General features: G+C 35.1%; 4 protein-coding genes across 4 annotated transcripts; 1 reads left to right on the top strand and 3 right to left on the bottom strand.

Annotated features, from left to right (window-relative positions):
• Positions 1–6,255: 6,255 nt before the first annotated feature.
• Positions 6,256–7,554, top strand: LOC130725569 (3'-5' exonuclease-like). Its single transcript, XM_057576787.1, has one exon. The coding sequence runs from the start codon at positions 6,660–6,662 to the stop codon at positions 7,344–7,346; it is 687 nt and encodes a 228-aa protein (XP_057432770.1). The 5' UTR covers positions 6,256–6,659; the 3' UTR covers positions 7,347–7,554.
• A 1,242-nt stretch (positions 7,555–8,796) lies between these two features.
• LOC130723917 (uncharacterized) lies at positions 8,797–12,124 on the bottom strand. Its single transcript, XM_057575066.1, has 8 exons — positions 11,727–12,124; positions 11,341–11,449; positions 10,742–10,797; positions 10,445–10,579; positions 10,176–10,256; positions 9,797–9,880; positions 9,147–9,266; positions 8,797–9,046 (listed from the first exon to the last, which is right to left on the bottom strand). The coding sequence occupies exons 1-8, from the start codon at positions 12,084–12,086 to the stop codon at positions 8,924–8,926; spliced, it is 1,068 nt and encodes a 355-aa protein (XP_057431049.1). The 5' UTR covers positions 12,087–12,124; the 3' UTR covers positions 8,797–8,923.
• A 1,701-nt stretch (positions 12,125–13,825) lies between these two features.
• On the bottom strand, positions 13,826–17,290 carry LOC130723521 (uncharacterized). The gene is made up of 7 exons (XM_057574597.1): positions 16,773–17,290; positions 16,220–16,328; positions 15,477–15,532; positions 15,194–15,349; positions 14,922–15,005; positions 14,211–14,327; positions 13,826–14,119 (listed from the first exon to the last, which is right to left on the bottom strand). The coding sequence occupies exons 1-7, from the start codon at positions 17,127–17,129 to the stop codon at positions 13,997–13,999; spliced, it is 1,002 nt and encodes a 333-aa protein (XP_057430580.1). The 5' UTR covers positions 17,130–17,290; the 3' UTR covers positions 13,826–13,996.
• Positions 17,291–19,755: 2,465 nt separating this feature from the next.
• On the bottom strand, positions 19,756–20,835 carry LOC130726840 (uncharacterized). The gene is made up of 2 exons (XM_057578159.1): positions 20,503–20,835; positions 19,756–20,058 (listed from the first exon to the last, which is right to left on the bottom strand). Exons 1-2 carry the CDS (start codon positions 20,737–20,739, stop codon positions 19,897–19,899), a joined length of 399 nt encoding a protein of 132 aa, XP_057434142.1. The 5' UTR covers positions 20,740–20,835; the 3' UTR covers positions 19,756–19,896.
• Positions 20,836–26,189: the final 5,354 nt, after the last annotated feature.

Here is a 26,189-nt window from a genome sequence, read left to right as displayed (position 1 = left end):
GTCCGAGAAATCGGGGCGTTACAACTCGCCATGTCGCTGAATAACTCGCCATGTCGCGACATCTCACGACATCTCCCTACGCAACTCGCCATGTCGCGACATTAAACAGATGTAAATTATCAAATATACTTAGAAAAATCTAATATTTTTATCATGGTTCCGTATACACGTTTTGTAAACCTCTATAAATTTTCAAGTCACAATTCGAAGTACAAAAATCAGGAAAAATCGTACACTAACCGCAGTTCGTAAGAAACTGGACAGCTTAACCTATACTCACTAAAATACACATAACTCGAGCTACAGACGTCGGAATGACGTGAAACCAGTGGCAAAAGTTTCGTAACAGAAAAACCTACAACTTTTATGAATACTACTTCTTCAAATTCGGCCACTAACATAGCACGAAAAAGGGTACAAGAGAATGTAAATTTCTGCGCATCATGCAAGCCTATCATCTACCCCCAAAATCATCTAAAAGCCAAACTCTAACTATTTCAATTTGGGAATTGTTGCAACCTAGGGTTCCTAAATCATGCTTTCTATCATTATCCACTATCATATCAATCCATAAAACATGAATTCAAACCCTTACCTCTTGTAGATCAGTTCTAAGTTTTCTCCTCTTTTCTCCTCTCCTTCTCTGCTTTCACGTGTTTCTTGTTCTGCTTCTCTTCTAATCCTTATTTTTTTTCTTTTCTTTCTTTCTATATCACTCCTAACCCTTAAATAGCCATACAATGGGCCCCACTCTCAATTACTCACACTAAACCCTAAAACCTTATTTATCTATATCACATAATCACTTAATTATCTAACAAAATCACTTAATTACCATATACCATAATACTAATTAAAATAAAATAATAAATAACCTAATAACAGAAAATGGGGTGTTACAGCAACCAATTTCTTAAATTCGGGTTAAAGGCTAACTCGGTCCTAAAAGTGGTTAGGATTGCTGCCCTACCCTCAATAATATTTATTTAGCCATGTCTCTAAGTCACATACATGTCTCTCACAGCAAATATTTATACACTCATAAACACCAAAGTAATGATGTTACTAGTAGTAGAAGAGTTAGCAGAGCAATGGTGACCATGTTGGAGCTGTATGTGATTCGATGGTGACCATGTTGGAGCTGTATGTGATTCGATGATGAGTTTTTTAACCTAGACTTTCTCATTGGTTATTTAGACAACCCCTTATTTAATTGTTTAGGAGGTGTATCTTTAGGTAAATATTTTTAATGTAAAAAAGGAATGTCCACTTTTTTAATTCAAAATAAATCCTAAAATAATAAGATAATTATTTTTATTTCAGGAGATGATAAAAATTATTATTTCAGAATTTTTATTATTTCCTTATTTATATATAGTTTTCAGAAATTATGGATTGAAAATAGAAACAAAATTGATAATTGTTTACTTTGCCTACATGAGAGTAACTTGATGAGGAAGAAACCTTGAAAATAGGAAGATTGTCTTTTTCATTGTATTTGTGCATAGAATATAGCCTTGAGTTTAATTCTGAAAAGAATCAAGATAGATTACATTTTAAAATACAAGATTATGTTATTTTTTAGAGCAATTAGGGTTACACTAGGATAAGTTGTTGAACAAACAAACAAAAAATCACCCATGATTGGTGGTGTTGTGCGCATAAGCCATCCTCTCGCCTCACCTCAAGGTGAGAAAGGGAATCATCACAATTTGAGTGCATCTCCAGTTACCTCATCTAGTTTGACTGTTGGATAATTCTCATGAAAATTTTCTTGATGAAGGTTTGGGTTTTCAATAGGCTAACCCAAAGCTCGTTATGTTGAAACATGGGCAATGCATATGTCTTAAGATCAAAATTATTAGCCTCCACAACATGATAAGTTATACTACTTCGAGCCCCTCTTGTAACAACATAGTCCCTCAATGGACGATTTTCTTCTCCTTGATTCGCAATCTCTTGTTCTATGATCTTTCTTTCCCTTAGTCCCCTATGAATGGATCTTTATGTTTCTAGGTTAGAAAGATTACCAGAGCTAATACTCCGCTCATAAATATTTGGGCTAAAACTCCTAAAGTAATTTAATAGTGAAACTTACTACTATTAGAGTGGTTTCTGACTACGACGTCAAAAATATGATAACACCGAAAGTGCACAATACTAGTAAAATATTGATCCCATTAGGATTGCCTTACTACTAGCATGTTCACTTTATTAATTAATTAAGCGATTCAAAAGCTTGATTGAACAGTTGCTTGAAAACTTAAACTGTGAAAAGAACACAAAAATGGAACTAAAAACTAAAGCGGTTAACAAATCGATTATGTACGACAGCAGGACGATGAATATGAACCACATATATGATAACTTTGAAGGTTAAAGTGCACTATCATATAGGGTTTCCTAGACTTCTTATAGGCTTGTCACGTGCCTAGGAGATTGTAACACCCCGACTTCCAGGGGTCACCATAGTAACCTGATAAAATAGATATGCAATGTTTTCTAAAATGATTTATAAACATGAGTATATTTTTTTCTTTTCAAACTGTTTATAAAACATGTCATGCATACTCTCATCTACAAATAGATTTACATCAAGGCTTGAAAAAGGCGAGTACCCGAGGGTAAAGACGAAAATACACAACCTACAAAACCTAACAAATAAAAACAACTCAACAAAGAATCTATTATGCAATGACCCCATAAATCTGACATACTCTCTACGATCTCCACATCGGGGAACCGCAGGAAAGCAAAGCATCTGAACCTACCCGAAAAATAAGATATAAGATATAAATTCCTAAAAGCATTAGGTAAGCTTAAACCAATAACGGTAATCTCTCTAACCCCAGGCTCTAGCCTTAAACCCGACTCTACTCTTCAAGTCATTCCCTAATCTTCAAGTCCTCATCTCCGACTCGTACAAAGGTCAAGCAAGTTTCATCGAGGGTTCTCCATCGCCTAATAGCGTTAAGCGCCCAAACAACAAGTAGCAAATAGAAAGGGTTAACTCCATACAATTACCACGTACAAAAGAGAAAAGCATACTATTCAAATTTAAGTGCATAACATGACACATAAGCTAGCAACTTAATTCCAGATAGATGACGACAAATATCCAACAACCTAAAATTAAATCAGATATCAACAACATAGATTTAATCAGATATCAGCAACATCATAACATAGATTTAAATCAGGTAACAACAACCACAACAATATAACATCAAATCATATAAAATCTGACAAATCAAGATTTCGCGGTTCCGATCGTTTTGGTACTTTCATCTGCTGACAAAAATTGAGTATTCAGCAACGGAATGTCGAAGCTCAAGTCGAGGCTCATTTAATTGAAGAAAACGTCTCAAACACGGTGTGGGTCGATTTACGCCGAAAAAATACTTTTTGCAGTCGACGTCGAATGAAGAAACTTCCTTCTGGAAAAAGATCACAAACGTTGAAAGGAATGAGGTTACGCGGATGGAAACTTAGTTAGAAGCTTCGAATAGAAAAAATCTTCATTCTGGGTCTTAATTAAAGTCCCCGAGAAGTTAAAGTCTAGCTTCGGCGGACTTCCAGGAAGCAAAACCTAACGTGCGTATAGTCCATGGTTTCATATTGGAATACTGGTCATGGGAAAATTACTCAGAGGTTCTTATTCTCCCTTCAATTCTAAAATTCTCTTAAACGACGCTCTAGGAGCAGATATAGTCTTTTTCGAACACTCTCGACTTTAGTCGGGTGCGAATATGACTCGTGCTATCACTCAAAATGACTATAGCGTCATCCTTAAACATACTCCGAACTTAATTATCATATAAATAATATTCATGACTCGCAATAGGATTCGAATCAGGAGAATAACATAGAATATAAACACTCAATCATTTAATATAACGAAAATAGATAAATAATTTAGTTAAATATTTCGGGGTCTTACAGAGATCAATGTTCCTGAATTGGTCCTGCCTTCAATGTTACCTCGCCTTGATTCGTCTAACGCCTCACAAGTCTCACATACTCATCCACACTTACTCATAAAACTCATACTAAAATAATGCTTAATCCTCAAATTAGTCCATGTCTTTGTCTCGTCGTCTGATTTAAGTCCCTCCCCGGAAAATTTTGTGGAATAAATCCTCATTTTTGCAAAACGTGTGGAGTCAGTCCTCGCCGGAGCCTAGAGCTCCGACGAGTGATGAAATGACATGATGACTGTATTAATGAAGCCTACGTGGAATTTAAAAAAAAAATAAAAAAAAAACACATCAGAAATTTTAATTTAATTAATAAAAATAAAACTAATTAACTAATATAATCCTAAATCAATTAACAAAATCAATTCCCATAATTAAACCCCAAATCATCTTCATCTTCATAGAAATCATCTTCATATTCACCATTCTCATCACCATCTCCAAATAATTAAATTCCCCAAACCCAAAACAAACTCATAATCAACAACAAAAATCTAAAAAATCAATCTTTCATCTTCACCTTCAACAACATTTCAAACAAAAAAAAAATCTTCACCTTCAACAAACCCATTGCTGACGAAGAGCAGCAACAACAACACACCATGAACCTCATTCATCGAGCCACCACACCCAAACCCTGCCACCACAACACAAAAACCCACCCTGTCCTCATCCTCCTCCACTCCCTCTGGGAACCCATTGCTGACGAGGAGGAGCAGCTATAGAAGCCGCAAAAGCTTGTGATGGAACCCTAGGTCGATCCCAAATTGATTAAGAAGTCTGCAGAGAGAAGAAAGGAAGTGCGATGGTACCTGAAGGCGAAGGGAAGAGAAACGAGAGACGACGCGACTTCCTTCTTCTACCTCCGCCGCTCCTTGCCCAGACCTGACGATTCATCACCACCGCGGAGTTGCCAACCAGCAGCACTCGCCATTTCCTTCCACTTTTTCCTTTTTCTCTCAAAAACAGTCACTGTCTGCAAACGAGAGAGAAGAAAGCACAAACAATCGGTTGCAGGTTTACATGGTTGGGGGTAGAGGGTGGGGGTTGCAGGTTTTCTGAGTCCTTTGATGACGATGAAGAAGAAGAATAAGAAGATGAAGGAGGATGACATGAATTACGAAATTAGGTTTTGCAGAAGGAAATTATGTTTTTTTAGAAGATGAAGGAGGAGATGAATTAATTTTGGGTTTTTTAAATTAATTTGGGAAATTAGATTTTTTAATTAATTTTGGATTTTTAAATTAATTTATTTTTCTAATATGTAATTTTTTATTTTTTTAATGCCACGTCAGCTGCATAAATACAATCATCTTGCCATTTCATCACTCGCCGAAGCAACGGGCTCCAGCGAGGACTAGCTCCACACGTTTTGCAAAAATGAGTATGTATTCCACAAAATTTTCCGGGGAGGGACTTAGATCAGACGGCGAGACAAAGACAGGGACTAATTTGAAGATTAAGCCATGAAATAAACCTCTACTTTCATTCATAAAACCAGTATGTCCAAATCAATATAAATAGAGCAACTAGCGTATTTATAATCTAAGAGGCTTGACAACTAATTAAAATATGATAAAATCCTAAGATTGGGTGGAAAGAAATCTACTTCCAATCATCTAACAAAAAGATATGCTATGACAGCTGATTTTTTTGGCCAAATTTGCTTTGACATACTACTCCCTCCGGTCCTATTTATAAGCAACAAAAAAAAAATTCACATAGTTTAAGAAATGTAGTTAAACTAGGTAAAATGCATTAAATATGTCTTGAATCAAAATAAACTTCCAAAATTACCCTTTGTTATTAATGTTGGAAAGTGAGAAAGAGAGAGAATAATTAATGAGACACATTTTACAAGTTAGAATTAATAAGGGCATCATTGGAAAAAAATAATTAATATAGCTCAAACTTTCATTTGGTTCTTATAAAAAGGACCAAGATTTTTCTTCTCTTTCATGCTTATAAATAGGACCGGAGGGAGTATTGTTTTGTTGGATTAGAGGAGTATCCTCCGGGTTTAGTAGGCATAGGTAAGGGCGTATCCATGATTTTTTTGTTGGGGGCAAGATATAAAACTAAAAAGTTTCATTGAATATTATAAATTATAAATAATAAAAAATTATATACAAAATATTTGATTGACTTTTTATCATATTAAGATAAGTTTTTTTTTTTCGGTTCTTAAAATTTAAGTGAAAAGGTAAATTTAATCGATCATTAATTTACTTCTGATTTTAAATTGATTTTGTTTTAAACTAATGAAGTTTTGTGATAACTGAGAGACTTGATTAAAATTCTACAATAGCAACAATTTTGGGGGGTGAGACTATTGTTAAAAAAAAATCTAAATGCAAATATTCATAGTCGGTGATGATTTCAAAATTCTTGGGTGGCAATGACCCCTGCCCGCCCCTCCCTAAATAGGGCATACTAACCTCTGATTTGAGTAATGAAAGTTCCTTTTTTATGTAAAAAAATAAAAATAAAAATAAGATCTTTTGGAAAAAAAAAAAAAAAAAGATAACAATAAGAATAAAACATATCTACTAAGAAAATTCCCAAACTGTACATATCGCTTTCCAGCGTAATTCTCCTTCTTCTGCATGCCTTCCATCGCTCCATCCCCACTCGCAAAAATCAATAACTAACTCCTTCCTCTCTCAACCGTTTTCCACCCTGATGCCCTCCAACCTCAACCGTAACCCCGCCGGACCGGCACCGCCACCAGCCATAATCACGGTGGTGGACTACAACATCCCCGGCGGCACCCACAAACTCTACGACATAAACTTCGACTCCCACACCATTAAAACCCTCGTCACCACCTCCCCTTACTTCGTCAACGCCTGGCTCTACCAAACCCTACAACTCCACTCCCACCACCACCACCTCCTCATAGGCCTCGACATCGAGTGGCGCCCCAACCTCCAGCCCGGCGATAACAACCGTGTCGCCACACTCCAACTCTGCGTCGGCCACCGCTGCCTCATCTACCAAATCTTCCACGCTCGCTCTATCCCGGCCTCCCTCGTGGAATTCCTCTCCAACCCCAATCACATGTTCGTTGGCGTCGGTGTTCGCGACAACGCCAACAAGCTCTTCCGGGACTACCGCCTCCGCGTCGCGAACTGCGTGGACCTCTGCACCGTGGCTGCTGACTTGATGGGTGATCCCGCCATGAAGAGGGTCGGGCTGAGGAGGTTGGCGCAGCGCGTGATCGGAAGAGACGTTGAGAAGCAGAGGAATATCACGATGAGCAAGTGGGATAAACGATGGCTCTCCAAGAAGCAGGTTAAATATGCTACTGTTGATGCCTATGTTTCCTCTGAGATTGGACTTCGTCTCTTATTACCCTTTTGGTTTTGAGTTTGATTTGATTCCTCTCTATTATATGTATGTAAGCATGGACGAATTGATGATGTGGTTTTCTGTTAGCAATGTGAGTGTGAGTTAGTTAAAAAGTTATAGGAATTGTATAATAGAAATTCACAATGTACTTCTGCTTCTGCTGTGTTTCAAACTCAATTCAACCGAGTGTTCGAATAAGTACATTAATCTCAACTCATTGGTTGAGTTTCGTTCACTACAACAATAACATTATTGCCGCTAATTTAATCATGAAATTGAAAGATTTATATTAAGTAGAGATGGGTCGGTAATGATTTCTTTACACCGGCAATTAGAGATTCCAAAACCAGCGAGATGCACGCGACTATTTTTCTTCGCTCGATTGCCATTGAAACTTGTTCTTCCCTTTTGGTCTTGCTGAACCTTGCCCCTCAGTCACTGAAGCACCCACCATTCCCTGAAATCGGAAGGTTCAGATGATGGTGAGAATGAAAAGGTGATGGAGATCGTGTGAAGGTGAGGTTTCTCTCATTTCTCTTTCAGAAAAATGTGGAAGGTAAGTTTCTCGATCCAAAATCTTCACTCCAACTTCGTTTCTCGTTCCTCAATCTAGGGCTTGATCCGAAATTTCCACTCTTCGATTCTCGTTCCTCGATCCTCAATCTAGGGCTCATTCTTCAAGCTAGGTTCTCGATCTGAAATCTCCATCCTTCTAGTTTTTTATTCGCCACGCTCTTTGTTCAGATTTTGGTTTCGCGCTTATTCAATTCGATTTCAACATTTAGGTTTGTTTCATAGCGGTTCACTGTCAACTTCTCCGGTTCATCCCTGGACTGTGGAAGGAATGAGTATGAGATGATTCAGAACTACAAGGTCGTTCAAGATGTCTTCAACAAACTCAAATACCAAGGTAACTTCTCTCTCTCTAGATTAAGTTCTTCATAAATTACGATGATCATTGGTAATTGAGTGACTTTTTGGCATTTATTGAAAAGAATTAGGCTATTACTAGACTCTTGTTCTGCTAAAGTTTGGGGCCTATATCCTTCTTGAGTTCTCATTTCCAAAACTAAAAATTATTCAGTTAGGCCTTGATTTTGATATTTTTACTCCCAACACTGGTACGAAAGGATTTTCTTTTCTTTTCATGGAGACTATTGGGCTTGGTTTTTTGAGCTGATGCCTTAATTTTTATTACCAACAATAAAAGTAATTTGAATAAATGGAATCCCGTTAGATTTCAAATAAAATAATTGTTTTGGACTGGGTCAAGAAGATATTAGAAATAACTGGGCGAATATTCATTAATAATAATGTAAAGAGTCTACACCATAGAGTTATTTGTTCGAAAATACAACTACAGTTTTCCGAACGAGTAAGCACATTCGTCATAGATCAAAATAATATGTAAAAAATGAAATAAGTATTGAATGAAATCTGATGTAATTTATAAAATATACTAGTAATATCAAGAGAAGAACGTTGATAAATTAAAATTTATAAATGTGGAAGTCATCGTAGGATTTTAAAACCTCAAGGGAAAATGTTAGGCAAACAATTTAGCACAAATCATAATCAAGCATTGCCCACTTGTTCTATTCCTCTTTCTTAACCCTAAAGCTTTTCATAGACTCTACTAAATGAGGGTAGTCTTTAAGTAGTTTCCGTCCTGGAAGACTTTCATCCTCTTTTTGTGGCGTCCATAAAACCTCACCAGCCTATAAGAAATTAAAGTCAAATTTTCAGTTACAGTATAGAAGAAGTGGCACTAATTTAAGGGTAAAAATCGATTAACTGAATGTCTCTTTGATCTCTTACTAATAATTTGCTTGGGAGAAGGAGAATGGATCTAAGCTTTTGTAAGGCTTTCTTCAAATCTTCAGCTCCATTGTTGTTAGGAAGCTTATGTGTTCCTTTAGCAGCTACCAAGATTGTTACCTGACATAGACAAGTACATCTCAAAGCATAAGAATACACTAATCAAAATTTCGCCCCTTTTGTTCTTAAGTGTTAAGCCACCAAGATAGTGTGAGTTTGGATACATGTTAAGTGTAGCAAAAAGGAGCTATTTCAATCCATAAGAAGAGCTTCATTCACTTTTTATCTTAAAATGTGTGCTAATGTTTGTTTGCATTAGTGCTTACTGATATCCAATCATTCAATTTTGAGATTATGTGTTCTAATGAGGTCACATATGCCTCTAATTAGTATTTAATTATACAGTCAAGGGAACCAAGAAAGAAAGAGACTTGCATCTTTTCCCATGACATGTCCCTCAATATAAACCATTTGGAAAGAGATCAATCCATTGGTGGATTCACTCATTCATATCAAAGAAAGCTTGCAACAATCAAAGTGATGGACTTGAAAATGTTGGAATGTTTGAATTAGAAGTGAAATGAAAGTTTAAGCTGGTGCATAATTCAAGTAAAGTTTAGAAACCTATGGATAATGAGATCACACCATACCACTATGTACTCGTTACCAAACACTTTGAGAAGTTCCTCTTCTTCAAATTTCTGTGATTCATCTGCACTTTCCTTTATATCCAACTGCAACATAGTATCACTTGGTTATAGCTCTATAGATATATTAGATGCAAAATCACCAACATGCCCAACAATTAAATGGAAGTGGAGATTTTTTTTAAGGTGCATAAAAAATAGCTTCAAAATAGCCTCAATAGTAAACCCCCTAGGAAAGAAATGAATGCTTCAAAATTCTCTGATCACTGTGATTGACTTGAAAATGTTGGAATGTTGAAATTAGTAGTGCAACGAAATTTTAAGCTGGTGCACAAATTCAAGTGAAGTTTAGAAATCTATGGATAATGAGATCATTCCATACCGCTATGTACTCGTTGCCAGACCCATTCAGAAGTTCCTCTTCAAGTTTCTGTGGTACATTTATACTTTCCTTTGCATTCCACTGCAACATAGTATCACTTTGTTATAGCTTATCAGATGCAAAATCACTAACTTGCCCAACAATTAAAACGGAAGTGGAGAAAGAAAAAAAATCAAGGCGCATAAAAATAACCATTCTGCATGCTGGATTCCAACAAATTGAAGCTCAGTTTAGAAAGAAAAGCTTAATAATAATAAAAAAAACTGTACCAATGTGTCTTCATTGCTAAACACATTAACACTGGATCTCTTTACTAATGTCACTTCATCAAATTTTCCCCTTTCTTCATTTGATAGTTGATTGAAGTATTTCTTCACACCCTCCCTATCCTTCATTAGATCAACCTGCCAAAAAAAAATCATCATTAATGATAACCTCTTAACAATAACAGTTTCCGTGCTAAAATTTACATGTATCATATTAACTTCAAACGACTGATAAGTAAGTCACTAGGTTGCCTATCAAACAACAGTTTCCATCCAAAAGGAATGAAGTAATTGACTTACAGATGAATATCCTGCAATAAGAGAACTAGGTTGCCTATCCAAAGCCTCTATTGTCTCTGTCACAGAAAGTCAGAGAGCAAGAAGTACTTCAAATACAATGCCTCATACAGAGATAAATCTTAAACCAGAACATTAATATCCGAGATTAGAGACTTTTGGATTTAGGTCCTCTAAGTGAGTGATTCATTCTAGTTGAGATTTTACAAACACCATATTTAGTTACACATGTACAAGTATATTATCAGAATGTCAACCGTTAGATTTCTCAATCAATAGTTATGATGACTTGCTTTACTCTCTCAAATAATGTTTCACTTTAGAGGAGTCAAATCGACCCAAATTTTCAGAATTACATACAATAACTTTCCATAAAAAACACTGATATCACAAATGACATGACTCATCCAAAAATTAAAATATATACGAGAAGAAAGTACACAACTATTCCAACACCCACACATAGACATCACCTCACATTTGTACATTTTTCATCATCTATCTAATCCAAACCAATTAATCAAAACAGATATTCACATAAGTTCAACAAAATCATAGAGAAACATCTCAGAAGTCTAAAATATTGCAATTTCTGACAGTACCTATCAATAGATGGCTCACACCTTCCCGAGAGGAAGTGTCTGCAGCTTTGGCAATCCTAGTTAGATCGCTTTGTACTGAGCTTCCCTTATTCCCACCAAACACCGCAACCTTAAATGAAAAAGAAAACACAGAAAAATGTCATACCTACACTAATAACAATATTAAACCAAACCACCCACTAGCAAGTAGCAACCAATTTCTTAAATTCGGGTTAAAGGCTAACTCCGTCCTAAAAGTGGTTAGGATTGCTGCCCTACCCTCAATAATATTTATTTAGCCATGTCTCTAAGTCACATCTAACAGAAAATATTTATACACTCATAAACACCAAAGTAATGATGTTACTAGTAGTAGAAGAGTTAGCAGAGCAACAAATGTTACCAACCTGAAGCTTGCAGAGAGTATTAGTATTCTCTTGGATGTATAACCAATATGCAAGGAAAAGTATACCAAACAAAATTATCCAACTCAGAATGAAAAACTCGAGTTCTCTTTCTCTACTGGGAGAAAGGGCTTCTTTACCCGACGGCCGACCCGACACCATGAAAGGGTCTGGATCACTAATGGATGAATCGAAGGAAGAACCAGAATCAAAGGAAGAACCAGAATCAAAGGAAGAACCAGAATCAAAGAAATCCCCTCCCATCACGCCTCCTGAGGCGGCCAAAGCCAAGTTGAGTCTGCATGCTAGTAACAACAGCACAGGGAGCAACAGAGCAATAGCACTAGAAGGTCTTAACGCCATTTTCACACTCAATGCGTTGCAGACTGAAGAAGTATCAACTCAATAGAGGGTTTTGTTTTTATAAGGAAAATTGGTGTCTTTCTTACAAAGGAAGAAATGTCACAGATTTTGTATTAATTTTAGAAATATACTTATAATTTTTTTAAATCATACAATGAAATACCATTGAATCTTAAATTGATTTTATAATTTGGATTTTAAAACTAGATCGTAAAAAGATTTTGAATTCGTATAAAGTTGTTTTTTAAACTAATTCTAGATTATACGTTCAAATTTTATTTTTAATGTTTTAATTTGAATTTTAAGTTTCAAGAAAATAATTGAATTTTAGAAATTCGTAAAAGTACTGAAAAGTGAAAACAATCTCAACCTACATAGATTATACATAGAAATAACTCACCTCCACATAAAAAGGTCATCCATAAATGCACAAAAAATACCATATATATTATTTCTCTATTTACATGATTACTTCCCTATTTACATAGTTAGGCTACCTAATAACCATAAATAAAATATATCCTACTTATTTGCAAGATTTCTGACCGCAAGTAATTAGCACATAAACTTGTTTCTTTTTATAGAAGTTCATAAATAGTAAAGAGGTAAAGGCGAAAACATAGGCTATGTTTGACATGTTTAGCTGATAAGCTAGCTGATAGCTGAAAGCTGATAAGCTAGCTGAAAGCTGATAGCTGAAAGCTGAAAGCTGAAAAGCTACGTGATTGAAACAAAAGTGTTTGGTAAAACTAGCTGTTAAACAAACTGAAATTGTAAAAAGACATAAAAGGATATACTTGTACAATTATTTTTATATTTAACATTACTTTATTTTCACATTAATACCTATATGATATTAATATTAAAATTATTATCACTTTAAATATTTTTATCAACTCATGTTATTTATCATCTTAATATAATATTTTTAATACATGTGGTGCGCAGCGGTGTGACGAGAACTGCATACGTAAGTGTGAGGGGAGAATATGTTAGTGTTTTTATTAATATATAAGGGTAATGGTGGAATTTTAATAAAATAATAAGGATAAAAATGAGAATAAATTTAATAAGCTATAAGCTACCTGAGATAGCTTATAGCTTAAAGCTTTAAACTACTGAAATAAGCTCCTTCACCAAACACTTTGGAAGAGCTTTTAAGCTAGTCAAATAAGCTTTAAGCTAGTCAAATAAGCTATAAGCTAGCTGAAATGGCATGCCAAACATAGTCATAGAGAAGAACATCCTTCTTTTTTGTCCTTGACAAATGTCGCCACCCGTTCAGAATATGATTGCATGTCCCTCCCAACAAATGTATTTCCCGGGATTCAAACTTGTATTCTCATTTTTACATGGGTCTAGCTTGCTTACCAACACCTTGTTGGAAGAAGAACACCCTTCTTTGGACATGTAAAGGTTCTCTTTTTGGACTTGGCCAAGGACCAAGGTATCCATATTGTCGGTAGTTGTGAGTCTAAAATCTCTCACCCACGCTACATAACTCAATATTCAAGTTTAGTTAGTAACTAGTAACTACATTACTTTCTGCACTTAGAAAATAATGTTCACTAGAAGATTAAAAAAAAAATTAAAGACATTTTCATTTAATCCCCAAATAAATACAAAAACAAAAGGACAGCATGTGGTAAATTAACACTTTGAATCAAGGACCTGCATGACATGTATCAGATTTTATTCACGAGAATGACCATGACAAATGATGCAGTGATATAACCATGTGAACAATAGGGACCATTGTAATTTTAAGTGAGAATATATTTTGTGTAAAAACATGAAATTAACATTGAATGAATCAAAATGAAATCTAATGTAATTTATAAAATAAATTCTTAATATAGCCTAATATTTTAACACAACATAATCAAGCATTGCCCACTTGTTTCATACTTCTATTCCTGTTTCTTAACTATAAAGCTTTTCATACATTCTGCTAATTGAGGGTAGTCTTCAAGTAGTTTCCGTTCTGAAAGAGTGTCACCCTCTTTTAGTGGGGTCCATAACACCTCACCAGCCTATAAGAAATTCAAGTTTTCAGTTACACTAATAAAGAAGTGACACTAATTTAAAAAAATCGATTAACTGAATGTCTCTTTGATCTCTTACTAATAATTTGCTTGGGAGAAGGAGAATGGATCTAAGCTTTTGTAAGGCTTTCTTCAAATCTTCAGCTCCATTGTTAGGAAGCTTATGTGCTCCTTTAGCAGCTACCAAGATTGTTACCTGACATATATAAGAACATCTCAAAGTGTAAGAATGAACGAATCAAAATCCCCCCTTTTGCTTTTAAGTGATAAGCCACAAAGATAGTCAAAGATAATTGTCGTGTGTTTGGATACAAGTTGAGTGTAACATAAACCAGCTATCATCTTAATCCACAAGAAGATATTCATTCAATTTTTATCTTAAAATGTGGGCTGCTTCTGTTTGCATCGGTGCTAATGGATATCCAAAACATAGATCCATTCTTCAATTTTGAGATTGGACCATATGAGTTCTAATGAGGCAACATATGGTTCTAATTAGTATATAATTGTGCAGTCAAGGTTCTAATTAGTATATAATTGCATCCTTTCCTAACCCCTCAATAATAAACCCCTAGGAAAGATATGAAGGCTTCACCCATTCATATCAAGAAAGTATTGCAACACTGACGAAATATTGTGGTATTGACTGATACAAAATTCTACCAATCAAAGTGATATACTTGAAAATGTTGGAATGTTGGAATGTTGAAATTAGAAGTGAAATGAAAGTTTAAGCTGGTGCACAAATTCAAGTAAATTTTAGAATATGGATAATGAGATCACACCATACCACTATGTACTCGTCACCAAGCCCATTGAGAAGTTCCTCTTCTTCAAATTTCTGTGATTCAGTTGTACTTTCCTTTACATTCAACTGCAACATAGTATCGTCTTGGTTATAGCTATACAGATATATTAGATACAAAATCACTAACTTGCCCGGCAATTGAAATGGAAGTGGAGGGAAAAAAATCAAGGCGCATAAAAAACAACCATTTTGCAAGCTGGATTCCAGCAAATTGAAGCTCATTTTAGAAAAGCTTAATATTAATAAAAATGTACCGATGTGTCCTCATTGATAAACTCATTAATACTCTGGCTTCTCTTTTCTACGTTGAACAAATTAACTAATGTCTCTTTATCAAATTTTCCCCTTTCTTCATTTGATAGTTGATCATAGCATTTCTTCCCATCCTCCATACTCTGCTTTTGACCCACCTGCCAAAAGTTTTTCAACATTAACGAGAACCTCTTAAGAATAACAATTTAAAATTTTGATTCATCATGTTAACTTATCCTACAAGCTGATACTACAATTTGGCCTTGGCAAAAGGAATGGACATACAGATGAATATCCTGCAATAGAGTAACTAGGATGCCGATCCAAAGCCTGTATGGTCTCTGTCACAGAAGGTCAGATGGCAAAAAGTACTTCAAATACAATAACTCATACAAATGGTGAAAGTTTAATGTTAGATAAATTTTCATGCAAAACATTAATGTCCGAGACTAGAGACTTTTGGATTTAGTTCCTCTTAAGTGAGGGATTCATTTTAGAGAGTAACATAAGTCACTACAACTACTGATTCAGAAATAAATTGTTGAGATTTTAAGAATAGCATAGTTTGTTACATGTGCTAGTTTATCATCATAATCTCAACCGTTGATTTCTTAATCAATGGTTATGATGACTTACTTACTCTCTAAAGTGATCTCTCACTCTAGGGGAGCCAAATCCAGTTTTTCTACACTAGACTAGAATGTAATAATAACTCAACTTTACAGAATTACAGTCGATAACATCCCAAAATGCACACTAATTTGACAAATGACATGCCTCATCATAAAGTTAAAATAGATACATACCACAAGAGAGTACACACTACACAGCTACTCCAACACTCCCACACATAGACATCACCTCACATTTGTACATTTCTTACCATCTATCTAATCCAGACCAATTGACGAAAACACATAATAATACTGATGTTCACATAATTCAGCAAAACCATAAAGAAATATCTCAGAAGACCTACATGATGATTAGATAATTATCACAAGCAATTCCTCTCTTCCTGATACTACCTGTCAATAGATGGCTCACACCTTCCCTAGAGGAAGTATCTGCAGCTTTTGCAATCCTAGTTAGATCCCTTTGTATCGAGCTTCCTTTACTCCCGCCAAACATCGCAACCTTAAATGAAAACAAATCAAAATATTTCAAACATAAAAACTCAACAATATTAAACCACTTATAGCATGTTTGGAAATCATTATGTGAATAGCCTCTGAGTGCCAGAATTGATTCTAAGATAATGTGAACTATTTCAAACAAGCTATTAGACCCATGACTTTCATCGCGCGTGTACTCTCATACTTCACAAGAAATACCAAGTTCTAGTGTATGCTACAATTAATAATACACTCACAACCAATTTCTTAAATTTGGGTTATAACTAACTCTGACATAAAATCTAGCTCGGGGTCAGGATTGCTCTACCCTTTATAATGATTTATTTAGTCATATCGCTAACGAATGTATGGTAGGACAATTAACACAATCACAGGAGCCACAGGAACAAGAATTATTCTAGAATATAGTAGTTGAAGAGAGAGCAGAGCAACACATTTTACCAACCTGAAGCTTGCAGAGAGTAATAGTATTTGCATCGGTGTCTTTGCAAAATCCAACAAAAAACACACCAAATATGAAGATCAGAAACATAAGTACTCCACCGTGTGTTCCCCAGCCAAGCCCATCAGCATCACCAGGAGAAGAATGAGCTTCTTCTTCACGTCGATGCAGGGGCTCTGAATCAATCGTGGATGATTCTGAGGAGGAGGAAGAATCAGAATCAAAGAAATTCCCTCCCATCACGCCTCCTGAGGAGGCTGAAGCCAAGTTGAGTTTGCATGCCAGTAACAACAGCACAAGAAGCATCGAAGCGATAGCACAAACGGGTTTTAAGGCCATTTTTGCATTCAATGATGCCATGGAGAATGAAGTATCTGACTGAACAAAAGGTTTTGATGAGGAAAAATGGTGCTGTCTTTGAAAGGAAGAAGAAATGTGTCAGATTTCATTGAGATCAAAATGTGTCGGAGATTGAGGATCTCAAACTCTTCCCATTACATTTCCAACCCATTCATTGCGGAAACTACATGTGTCTTATTTTCTTTACTTTATGAGGTCATACAAAAAACAATATATCATTGGGTTGGATACCAACCAACAACATGGAGCACAATTGATAGTAATGACAGTTCAAGTGGTAAGAGTTATGAGACATAAGGGTTGTGTGAGATGAATGACGAAAGGTTCAGGGTTCGAATCCTGAGGAAATACTAATTTACTAACAACTAACATTTGTCCATAAAAAAAAAATAGCACAATTGATAGATAGTTGGACTTTTTAATCATTTAGTCCAGGATTTGATCTTGGTTCCGTATGAAGAAACATTTATCTGTAGAGAGTAGAGACCTACCACTTAATCTGATGTCTTAAGGATTAGTCTCATAGTTGTGGGTTGTGGAGATGGAAACCAATACAATAAACAAATGATTTAATTTCTATATACATTTAGTTAGTGTAATATTTTCATACATCCAGTTATTTGCTTTTCTTTTACATCGAAAATATAAATTGCATCTTCGAGTTAATTTCTGGACCTCTCTCACCCCATTCCATATGCTGCCACATTAGAAGTAAGTTATTATTTTGATTGAAATAAAAAGAAATGATAATTGCTTCTCTTATATAACATTTAGTGATTGGTTGTGAATGAAAAACAATTTTCACTTACATTATATCAAAATTATACTTTTTCTCAAATCTATGATATAATGGCTCTTGCAACACCGAACTAAAAAACAAAAACTAGCTAAATATTGATAAGTGTTTTTTTCTTCATCGGAAAATTAAATATTGATAAGTTGGCTTGAAGTTTATAAGATATGTGATTGAAAAAAATCTAATTGGAAAATTATATATCAAATAAATTAAAATTGTGAAATGATATAAAAAAAATATAATTGTATGATTATTTTCATATTTGCGATTACTTTATTTTCATGTGGGGTAAAGGTGCTGATAATTGTGAAAATAAATAAATATAAGAAGCAAAATTATGAATCTAGAAGAGTTTAATTACTATACACTAACAATGTAACAAAGTTTACATAATAAACCAATTAGAATTTATTTAATTTGTTATGTCACAATTAAATTTAGGCTTAACTGCACTTTTGGTTCTTCATTGTTGCCAATGTGTGATTTTGGTCCCTAATAAAAAAATTAGCAACTTTCATCCCTCACATTAACTATTGTTTGCAGTTTTTATTTTCCGTCCAATTCCATCAAAAAATCAATTGACTAATTACGAAATTTATAATTAATAAACTTTCATCACATTCATTGGATAAACATAGGAATTCCCAAACTTTCATCCGAAAAACTCAAAAAAACCACATCTTCATCTTCTTCGTCCATCATCTTCATTATCTTCTTTGACATTAAACTCAAAAACTTGTTAAGTTCAAACACATATTTATATCGTTTATTATATTTTGAATGATAACAATTTCAAGGTATAAGTGTAATAGTTAAAAATTTCATATGCCTTGTATTTCAGGAAAAATCACGTATCATCTAAACCATCTACCGTTCCGTCAAAGCTGAAAGTTAGATCTATAAGACAGTTCAACACAAGTGAAGATTCTACTGTTTGGTCACTTCTATCGTCTAGTTCCGCCTGACAAGCGACAAGCGAATAACATTTTCTAGAGAATGGAGCACCATCTTTGATTTAGAAAATCTCTGACAAGCTAGGAGAAGAAGTCAAGAAGCAAAATCATGTGACTCTCTACAAAGGACGGTGACCGAAGCAAGAGGTAAAACGTTGTCACATCAAGTTAACAAATATTCTCATCAAATGAGGGAACAAAGTTCGAGTGTTACCAACTAACTGACAAGCTACATCTTTTTTGGCAAAAAGTCTTCATCATATAGTAGCATGCATTTAATGCACCTGACAAAAGGAACGTTTGATCCAACAACTATAACTTGTTGTGATCTACATGCTCCAACGACTATCTCCACTCATAGAAGCACTTGAAGTATAAAAGGAGGACTCGGATTTTGAACATAAGAGACGTGCACACAAAATGAAATTGTGATCTTGAAATCTTCATCAAGCCTAAGAAAAATATCCTCATTCACTTCGTTTGCTCACATGAGAAATCAAATCCTAAGAGTCAAACCTCTTCATCTTACTCTCTCTAGATCTAGAACTAAAAGTATACCTTAGAGTCAAACTCAAATCCAAAACTTTGTAGTTCCTGAGTTTAGAATCTTGCTACTATCACTCTTGTAAGAAAAGAACCTTGTAGAAGAAAACGATCTTGAAAAAAATTGTAGGAGAAGTCCATGAAAATACTTGAACTAGGAGAAGTCCTTGAGAATACTTGAACTATGAGAAGTCCTTGAGAAGACTTGTAAATAAGAAGTCCTTGATACTTGGTGATTAGTGAAATCTTAGTGATAGCCAACAAGGTAGTCAAATCGAGATACGTACCACACTATCTAATCCAGACCAATAGAGAGTACACACTACACAGCTACTCCAACACTCCCACACATAGACATCACCTCACATTTGTACATTTCTTACCATCTATCTAATCCAGACCAATTGACGAAAACACATAATAATACTGATGTTCACATAATTCAGCAAAACCATAAAGAAATATCTCAGAAGACCTACATGATGATTAGATAATTATCACAAGCAATTCCTCTCTTCCTGATACTACCTGTCAATAGATGGCTCACACCTTCCCTAGAGGAAGTATCTGCAGCTTTTGCAATCCTAGTTAGATCCCTTTGTATCGAGCTTCCTTTACTCCCGCCAAACATCGCAACCTTAAATGAAAACAAATCAAAATATTTCAAACATAAAAACTCAACAATATTAAACCACTTATAGCATGTTTGGAAATCATTATGTGAATAGCCTCTGAGTGCCAGAATTGATTCTAAGATAATGTGAACTATTTCAAACATGCTATTAGACCCATGACTTTCATCGCGCGTGTACTCTCATACTTCACAAGAAATACCAAGTTCTAGTGCATGCTACAATTAATAATACACTCACAACCAATTTCTTAAATTTGGGTTATAACTAACTCTGACATAAAATCTAGCTCGGGGTCAGGATTGCTCCACCCGTTATAATGATTTATTTAGTCATATCGCTAACGAATGTATGGTAGGACAATTAACACAATTACAGGAGCCACAGGAACAAGAATTATTCTAGAATATAGTAGTTGAAGAGCGAGCAGAGCAACACATTTTACCAACCTGAAGCTTGCAGAGAGTAATAGTATTTGCATCGGTGTCTTTACAAAATCCAACAAAAAACACACCAAATATGAAGATCAGAAACATAAGTACTCCACCGTGTGTTCCCCAACCAAGCCCATCAGCATCAGCAGGAGAAGAATGAGCTTCTTCTTCACGCCGATGCAGGGGCTCTGAATCAATCGTGGATGATTCTGAAGAGGATGAAGAATCAGAATCAAAGAAATTCCCTCCCATCACGCCTCCTGAGGAGGCTGAAGCCAAGTTGAGTTTGCATGCCAGTAACAACAGCACAAGGAGCAAGGAAGCGATAGCACAAGCAGGCCTTAAGGCCATTTTTGCATTCAATGATGCCATGGAGAATGAAGTATCTGACTGAACAAAAGGTTTTGATGAGGAAAAATGGTGCTGTCTTTGAAAGGAAGAAGAAATGTGTCAGATTTCATTGAGATCAAAATGTGTCGGAGATTGAGGATCTCAAACTCTTCCCATTACATTTCCAACCCATTCATTGCCGAAACTACACGTGTCTTATTTTCTTTACTTTATGAGGTCATACAAAAAACAATATATCATTGGGTTGGATACCAACCAACAACATGGAGCACAATTGATATTAATGACACTTAGTTCAAGTGTTTTAAGAGTTATGAGACATAAGGGTTGTGTTAGATAAATGACGAAAGGTTCAGGGTTCGAATCCTGAGGAAAGACTAATTTACTAACAACTAACATTTGTCCATAAAAAAAAGTAGCACAATTGATAGATGGTTGGACTTTTTAATCATTTAGTCCAGGATTTGTTCTTGGTTCCGTATGAAGAAACATTTATCTGTAGAGAGTAGAGACCTACCACTTAATCTGATGTCTTAAGGGATTAGTCTCATAGTTGTGGGTTGTGGAGATGGAAACCAATACAATAAACAAATGATTTAATTTCTATATACAGTTAGTTAGTGTAATATTTTCATACATCCAGTTATTTGCTTTTCTTTTACATCGAAAATATAAATTGCATCTTCGAGTTAATTTCTGGACCTCTCTCACCCCAATCCATATGTTGCCACATTAGAAGTAAGTTATTATTTTGATTGAAATAAAAAGAAATGATAATTGCTTCTCCTATATAACATTTAGTGATTGGTTGTGAATGAAAAACAATTTTCACTTACATTATATCAAAATTGTACTTTTTCTCAAATCTATGATATAATGGCTCTCGCAACACCGAACTAAAAAACAAAAACTAGCTAAATATTGATAAGTGTTTTTTTCTTCATCGGAAAATTAAATATTGATAAGTTGGCTTGAAGTTTATAAGATATGTGATTGAAAAAAATCTAATTGGAAAATTATATATCAAATAAATTAAAATTGTGAAATGATATAAAAAAATATAATTGTATGATTATTTTCATATTTGCGATTACTTTATTTTCATGTGGGGTAAAGGTGCTGATAATTGTGAAAATAAATAAATATAAGAAGCAAAATTATGAATCTAGAAGAGTTTAATTACTATACACTAACAATGTAACAAAGTTTACATAATCAACCAATTAGAATTTATTTAATTTGTTATGTCACAATTAAATTTAGGCTTAACTGCACTTTTGGTTCTTCATTGTTGCCAATGTGTGATTTTGGTCCCTAATAAAAAAATTAGCAACTTTCATCCCTCACATTAACTATTGTTTGCAGTTTTTATTTTCCGTCCAATTCCATCAAAAAATCAATTGACTAATTACGAAATTTATAATTAATAAACTTTCATCACATTCATTGGATAAACATAGGAATTCCCAAACTTTCATCCGAAAAACTCAAAAAAACCACATCTTCATCTTCTTCGTCCATCATCTTCATTATCTTCTTTGACATTAAACTCAAAAACTTGTTAAGTTCAAACACATATTTATATCGTTTATTATATTTTGAATGATAACAATTTCAAGGTATAAGTGTAATAGTTAAAAATTTCATATGCCTTGTATTTCAGGAAAAATCACGTATCATCTAAACCATCTACCGTTCCGTCAAAGCTGAAAGTTAGATCTATAAGACAGTTCAACACAAGTGAAGATTCTACTGTTTGGTCACTTCTATCGTCTAGTTCCGCCTGACAAGCGCCAAGCGAAGAACATTTTCTAGAGAATGGAGCACCATCTTTGATTTAGAAAATCTCTGACAAGCTAGGAGAAGAAGTCAAGAAGCAAAATCATGTGACTCTCTACAAAGCACGGTGACCGAAGCAAGAGGTAAAACGTTGTCACATCAAGTTAACAAATATTCTCATCAAATGAGGGAACAAAGTTCGAGTGTTACCAACTAACTGACAAGCTACATCTTTTTTGGCAAAAAGTCTTCATCATATAGTAGCATGCATTTAATGCACCTGACAAAAGGAACGTTTGATCCAACAACTATAACTTGTTGTGATCTACATGCCCCAACGACTATCACCACTCATAGAAGCACTTGAAGTATAAAAGGAGGACTCAGATTTTGAACATAAGAGACGTGCACACAAAATGAAATTGTGATCTTGAAATCTTCATCAAGCCTAAGAAAAATATCCTCATTCACTTCGTTTTCTCACATGAGAAATCAAATCCTATGAGTCAAACCTCTTCATCTTACTCTCTCTAGATCTAGAACTAAAAGTATACCTTAGAGTCAAACTCAAATCCAAAACTCTGTAGTTCCTGAGCTTAGAATCTTGCTACTATCACTCTTGTAAGAAAAGAACCTTGTAGAAGAAAACGATCTTGAAAAAAATTGTAGGAGAAGTCCTTGAAAATACTTGAACTAGGAGAAGTCCTTGAGAATACTTGAACTATGAGAAGTCCTTGAGAAGACTTGTAAATAAGAAGTCCTTGATACTTGGTGATTAGTGAAATCTTAGTGATAGCCAATGACTAGATATAGCTCTATCGATTAAGGGGTGAACCAGTATAAAAATATTATGTCTCTATTGTTTATGTACACTTCTTATTTATCCGCTACGCAAAACGATTGTGAAAAGATTTTGAAACTAATAATTATTTTGAAAAAACAAGTTTTATCAAAACACAATTCAAACCCTTCTTTCTCTTGGTATTTCATTATATCTCAAAACTCAGCACCTCAGTCCAGTTTAAACACCAGGGAAACCAATCTTAGCCTCACAACACCACCACCAATCAAATAATATGGTGAAGGGGGAGAAGAACCCAACACCACCACCCCAACCCCATAAGTCAAGAACCTAACCCCAGTCCCACCACCCTAGCCCTAGAAGTGAAGAACCCAACCCCAAACCCAACTTCACCTAACATCACAAACACTGCAGCAACAACAACGACAACAATGATAGATTGAGCAATGGAGTCGCAGATGCATGGGTTCAACTGATTTAGGGCTTTAATCGATTCTGGGGTACACATGCAAATCGACCCACTTCTTTGAGTTCTTTACCGTTGACGTCCTCTGAATCCCTCATTGTTGGCTCCGACACCCTTTTTGAGTTCTTAGGTTTTTTGCACGTATTTAGCTCTAACCACTGCCGCAATGACATTTAGCGTCCACCGCAATAGAAAAAGAAGGAACTTCGAGGGAGAGGAGTTCGATCTAGAGGAAGAGGAGGATGATTTGCATAGATATGAAGATTTAAAAGGAGAAAGAGGCAGAGGAGGAGTTAAGGGAGGGGTGGGTGGGTTTCTTTCTCGATCTAGGGTTGTGAAAGTGAGTGGTAGGGTGGGTTTCGGTGGATTTGAATTTCTCAATCTCTCTAACGATCTCTCCCTTCAACGTATCTATATTCAAATCGCTTTGATGGTGATGGTAACAGGATTGAGTGAAGAAGGTGGAACAGGGAGATGAAAAGCTAGAATTGGTGTAAAAAGCAAAAACTAATGATGGAAGAAAAATGAGTTTTCAATATTGTGTAGGAGAAACATCTACGATAAAGTGAAAAAGAAAGGTTCTAAAAATAGAAGTGGTTATTTTATGTGGTTTCTTTTGCTTAATTAGGAGATGATGGAAATTTTAGGATGAAGATGATGAATCTATAGATTTTTCTCGGTTTTTCAAGGAGAACAAGATGATGAAGAATTGTATGAATGTTTTGGATGTTATTTTTGATTAAAAATTTTAATACTTTAATCGTTAAATTATGAATGGAATTGGACGGAAAACCAAAACTGCAAACAACAGTTAAGGTGTGGGATGAAAAGTGTTAATTTTTTTTATTAGGATCCAAAATCGCACATTGAGCAATAGTGGGTACTAAAAGTGCAGTTAAGCCTTAAATTTAAATTTAGAAATATTGAAAATGGAAAATATAGTAATATTACCGGATGGATACATGTGATAAAAAAATTATACATGACTTGTTTGGTACGTCATGTTAGGCATTATAGTGTGAGCTACAATACATTACGAGTTATCCATTGTTTGGTGCTAATATTTTACAATATAGGCTTATCTATCAATCATCCTTTATATTAACATGATGGATTATTAATCCAACATATAGTGTAGGATTGGACATGCCGTATAAGTTGCTTGAAATTATTTAATCCGCCACCATTGCCGCTCTTGCCACCACCCCTGCTACCACCACGACACCACCTCCACCAACACCACTGCCATTATCACCACCTCCCACCGTCATCATCACCACCCACCGCCACCTCCACCCAGAGTCGTGGATAAAGCAAGGCAATTGCCTTAGTTCCCAAAAACAATTTAGTACATATATAGTATATACTACAGAGACTTGAAACATGTAAAGAAATAATAAAAAATTATGTCATATTAATTTGAACATGGGCAATGCAATGTTGAGCTGGGAAGAGCAACGTAGGAAGTTCAACTTTGGTAGTTTTTAACAGTAGTGTTTTGTATCAGCAAATTTACATTTTCCAAGAACTAATTAATAAGATAAGGTTAAGCATCATATTAGTCCTTGTATGTCGTCGTCTGACCTAGATCTCTCTGCGGAAAAATTATTGAAAAAGGTCATCATATTTGAAAATCATATGGAGTGAATCCTCACCTCACCGGAGCCCGGAGCTCCGGCGAGTGTTGATTTGGATCGCTGATTGGGATAAAAATGCTTACGTGGATTTAAATGTTATTGTGCTCAACCAAAAAATGGCCTAGATCTATGTGTGGAGGATATTGTAGAGTGTTTTTTTGGGTTTTGTTTTTTTGTTGTTGTTGTTTGTGGTGATTGGTTCTTTGGATGTTGCTTTAGCTTTGGAGGCTCTCCCCCCCCCCCCTTTTGTTGGGAGGGTTGTTCTTTAGATTGTCCTTATGAATTTTGCTTTTCTCTCTCTCTCTCTCTCTTACATTTTCCAAGAACTAATTAATAAGATAAGGTTAAGCATCATATTAGTCCTTGTATGTCGCCGTCTGACCTAGGTCTCTTTGCGGAAAAATTATTGAAAAAGGTCATCATATTTGAAAATCATATGGAGCGAATCCTCACCTCACCGGAGCCCGGAGCTCCGGCGAGTGTTGATTTGGATCGCTGACTAGGATAAAAATGCTTACGTGGATTTAAATGTTATTGTGCTCAACCAAAAAATGACCTAGATCTATGTGTGGAGGATATTGAAGAGTGTTTTTTTGGGTTTTGTTTTTTTGTTGTTGTTGTTTTTTTGTTGTTGTTGTTGTTTGTGGTGATTGGTTCTTTGGGTGTT

This window comes from Lotus japonicus, chromosome 6 (genome assembly GCF_012489685.1).
Source record: "Lotus japonicus ecotype B-129 chromosome 6, LjGifu_v1.2".
Taxonomy (NCBI): domain Eukaryota; kingdom Viridiplantae; phylum Streptophyta; class Magnoliopsida; order Fabales; family Fabaceae; genus Lotus; species Lotus japonicus.
Note: the sequence above shows the minus strand (reverse complement) of the source record. Positions and strands in the feature narration are given on the sequence as shown.

Coding starts and splice junctions, on each gene's coding strand:
- LOC130723521 (XM_057574597.1), bottom strand. CDS start 17,129: ATGGCATCATTGAATGCAAAAATGGCCTTAAAACCCGTTTGTGCTATC. Junction 15,006..15,193: donor TTATCAATGAGGACACATCG/GTACATTTTTAT, acceptor ACTATGTTGCAG/TTGAATGTAAAGGAAAGTAC. Junction 14,328..14,921: donor TTGGTGACGAGTACATAGTG/GTATGGTGTGAT, acceptor TATATATGTCAG/GTAACAATCTTGGTAGCTGC.
- LOC130726840 (XM_057578159.1), bottom strand. CDS start 20,739: ATGGGAGGGAATTTCTTTGATTCTGATTCTTCATCCTCTTCAGAATCA. Junction 20,059..20,502: donor TTACTCTCTGCAAGCTTCAG/GTTGGTAAAATG, acceptor TTTTCATTTAAG/GTTGCGATGTTTGGCGGGAG.
- LOC130723917 (XM_057575066.1), bottom strand. CDS start 12,086: ATGGCGTTAAGACCTTCTAGTGCTATTGCTCTGTTGCTCCCTGTGCTG. Junction 10,580..10,741: donor TTATTGCAGGATATTCATCT/GTAAGTCAATTA, acceptor TTTTTTTGGCAG/GTTGATCTAATGAAGGATAG. Junction 9,267..9,796: donor TTGGTAACGAGTACATAGTG/GTATGGTGTGAT, acceptor TGTCTATGTCAG/GTAACAATCTTGGTAGCTGC.
- LOC130725569 (XM_057576787.1), top strand. CDS start 6,660: ATGCCCTCCAACCTCAACCGTAACCCCGCCGGACCGGCACCGCCACCA.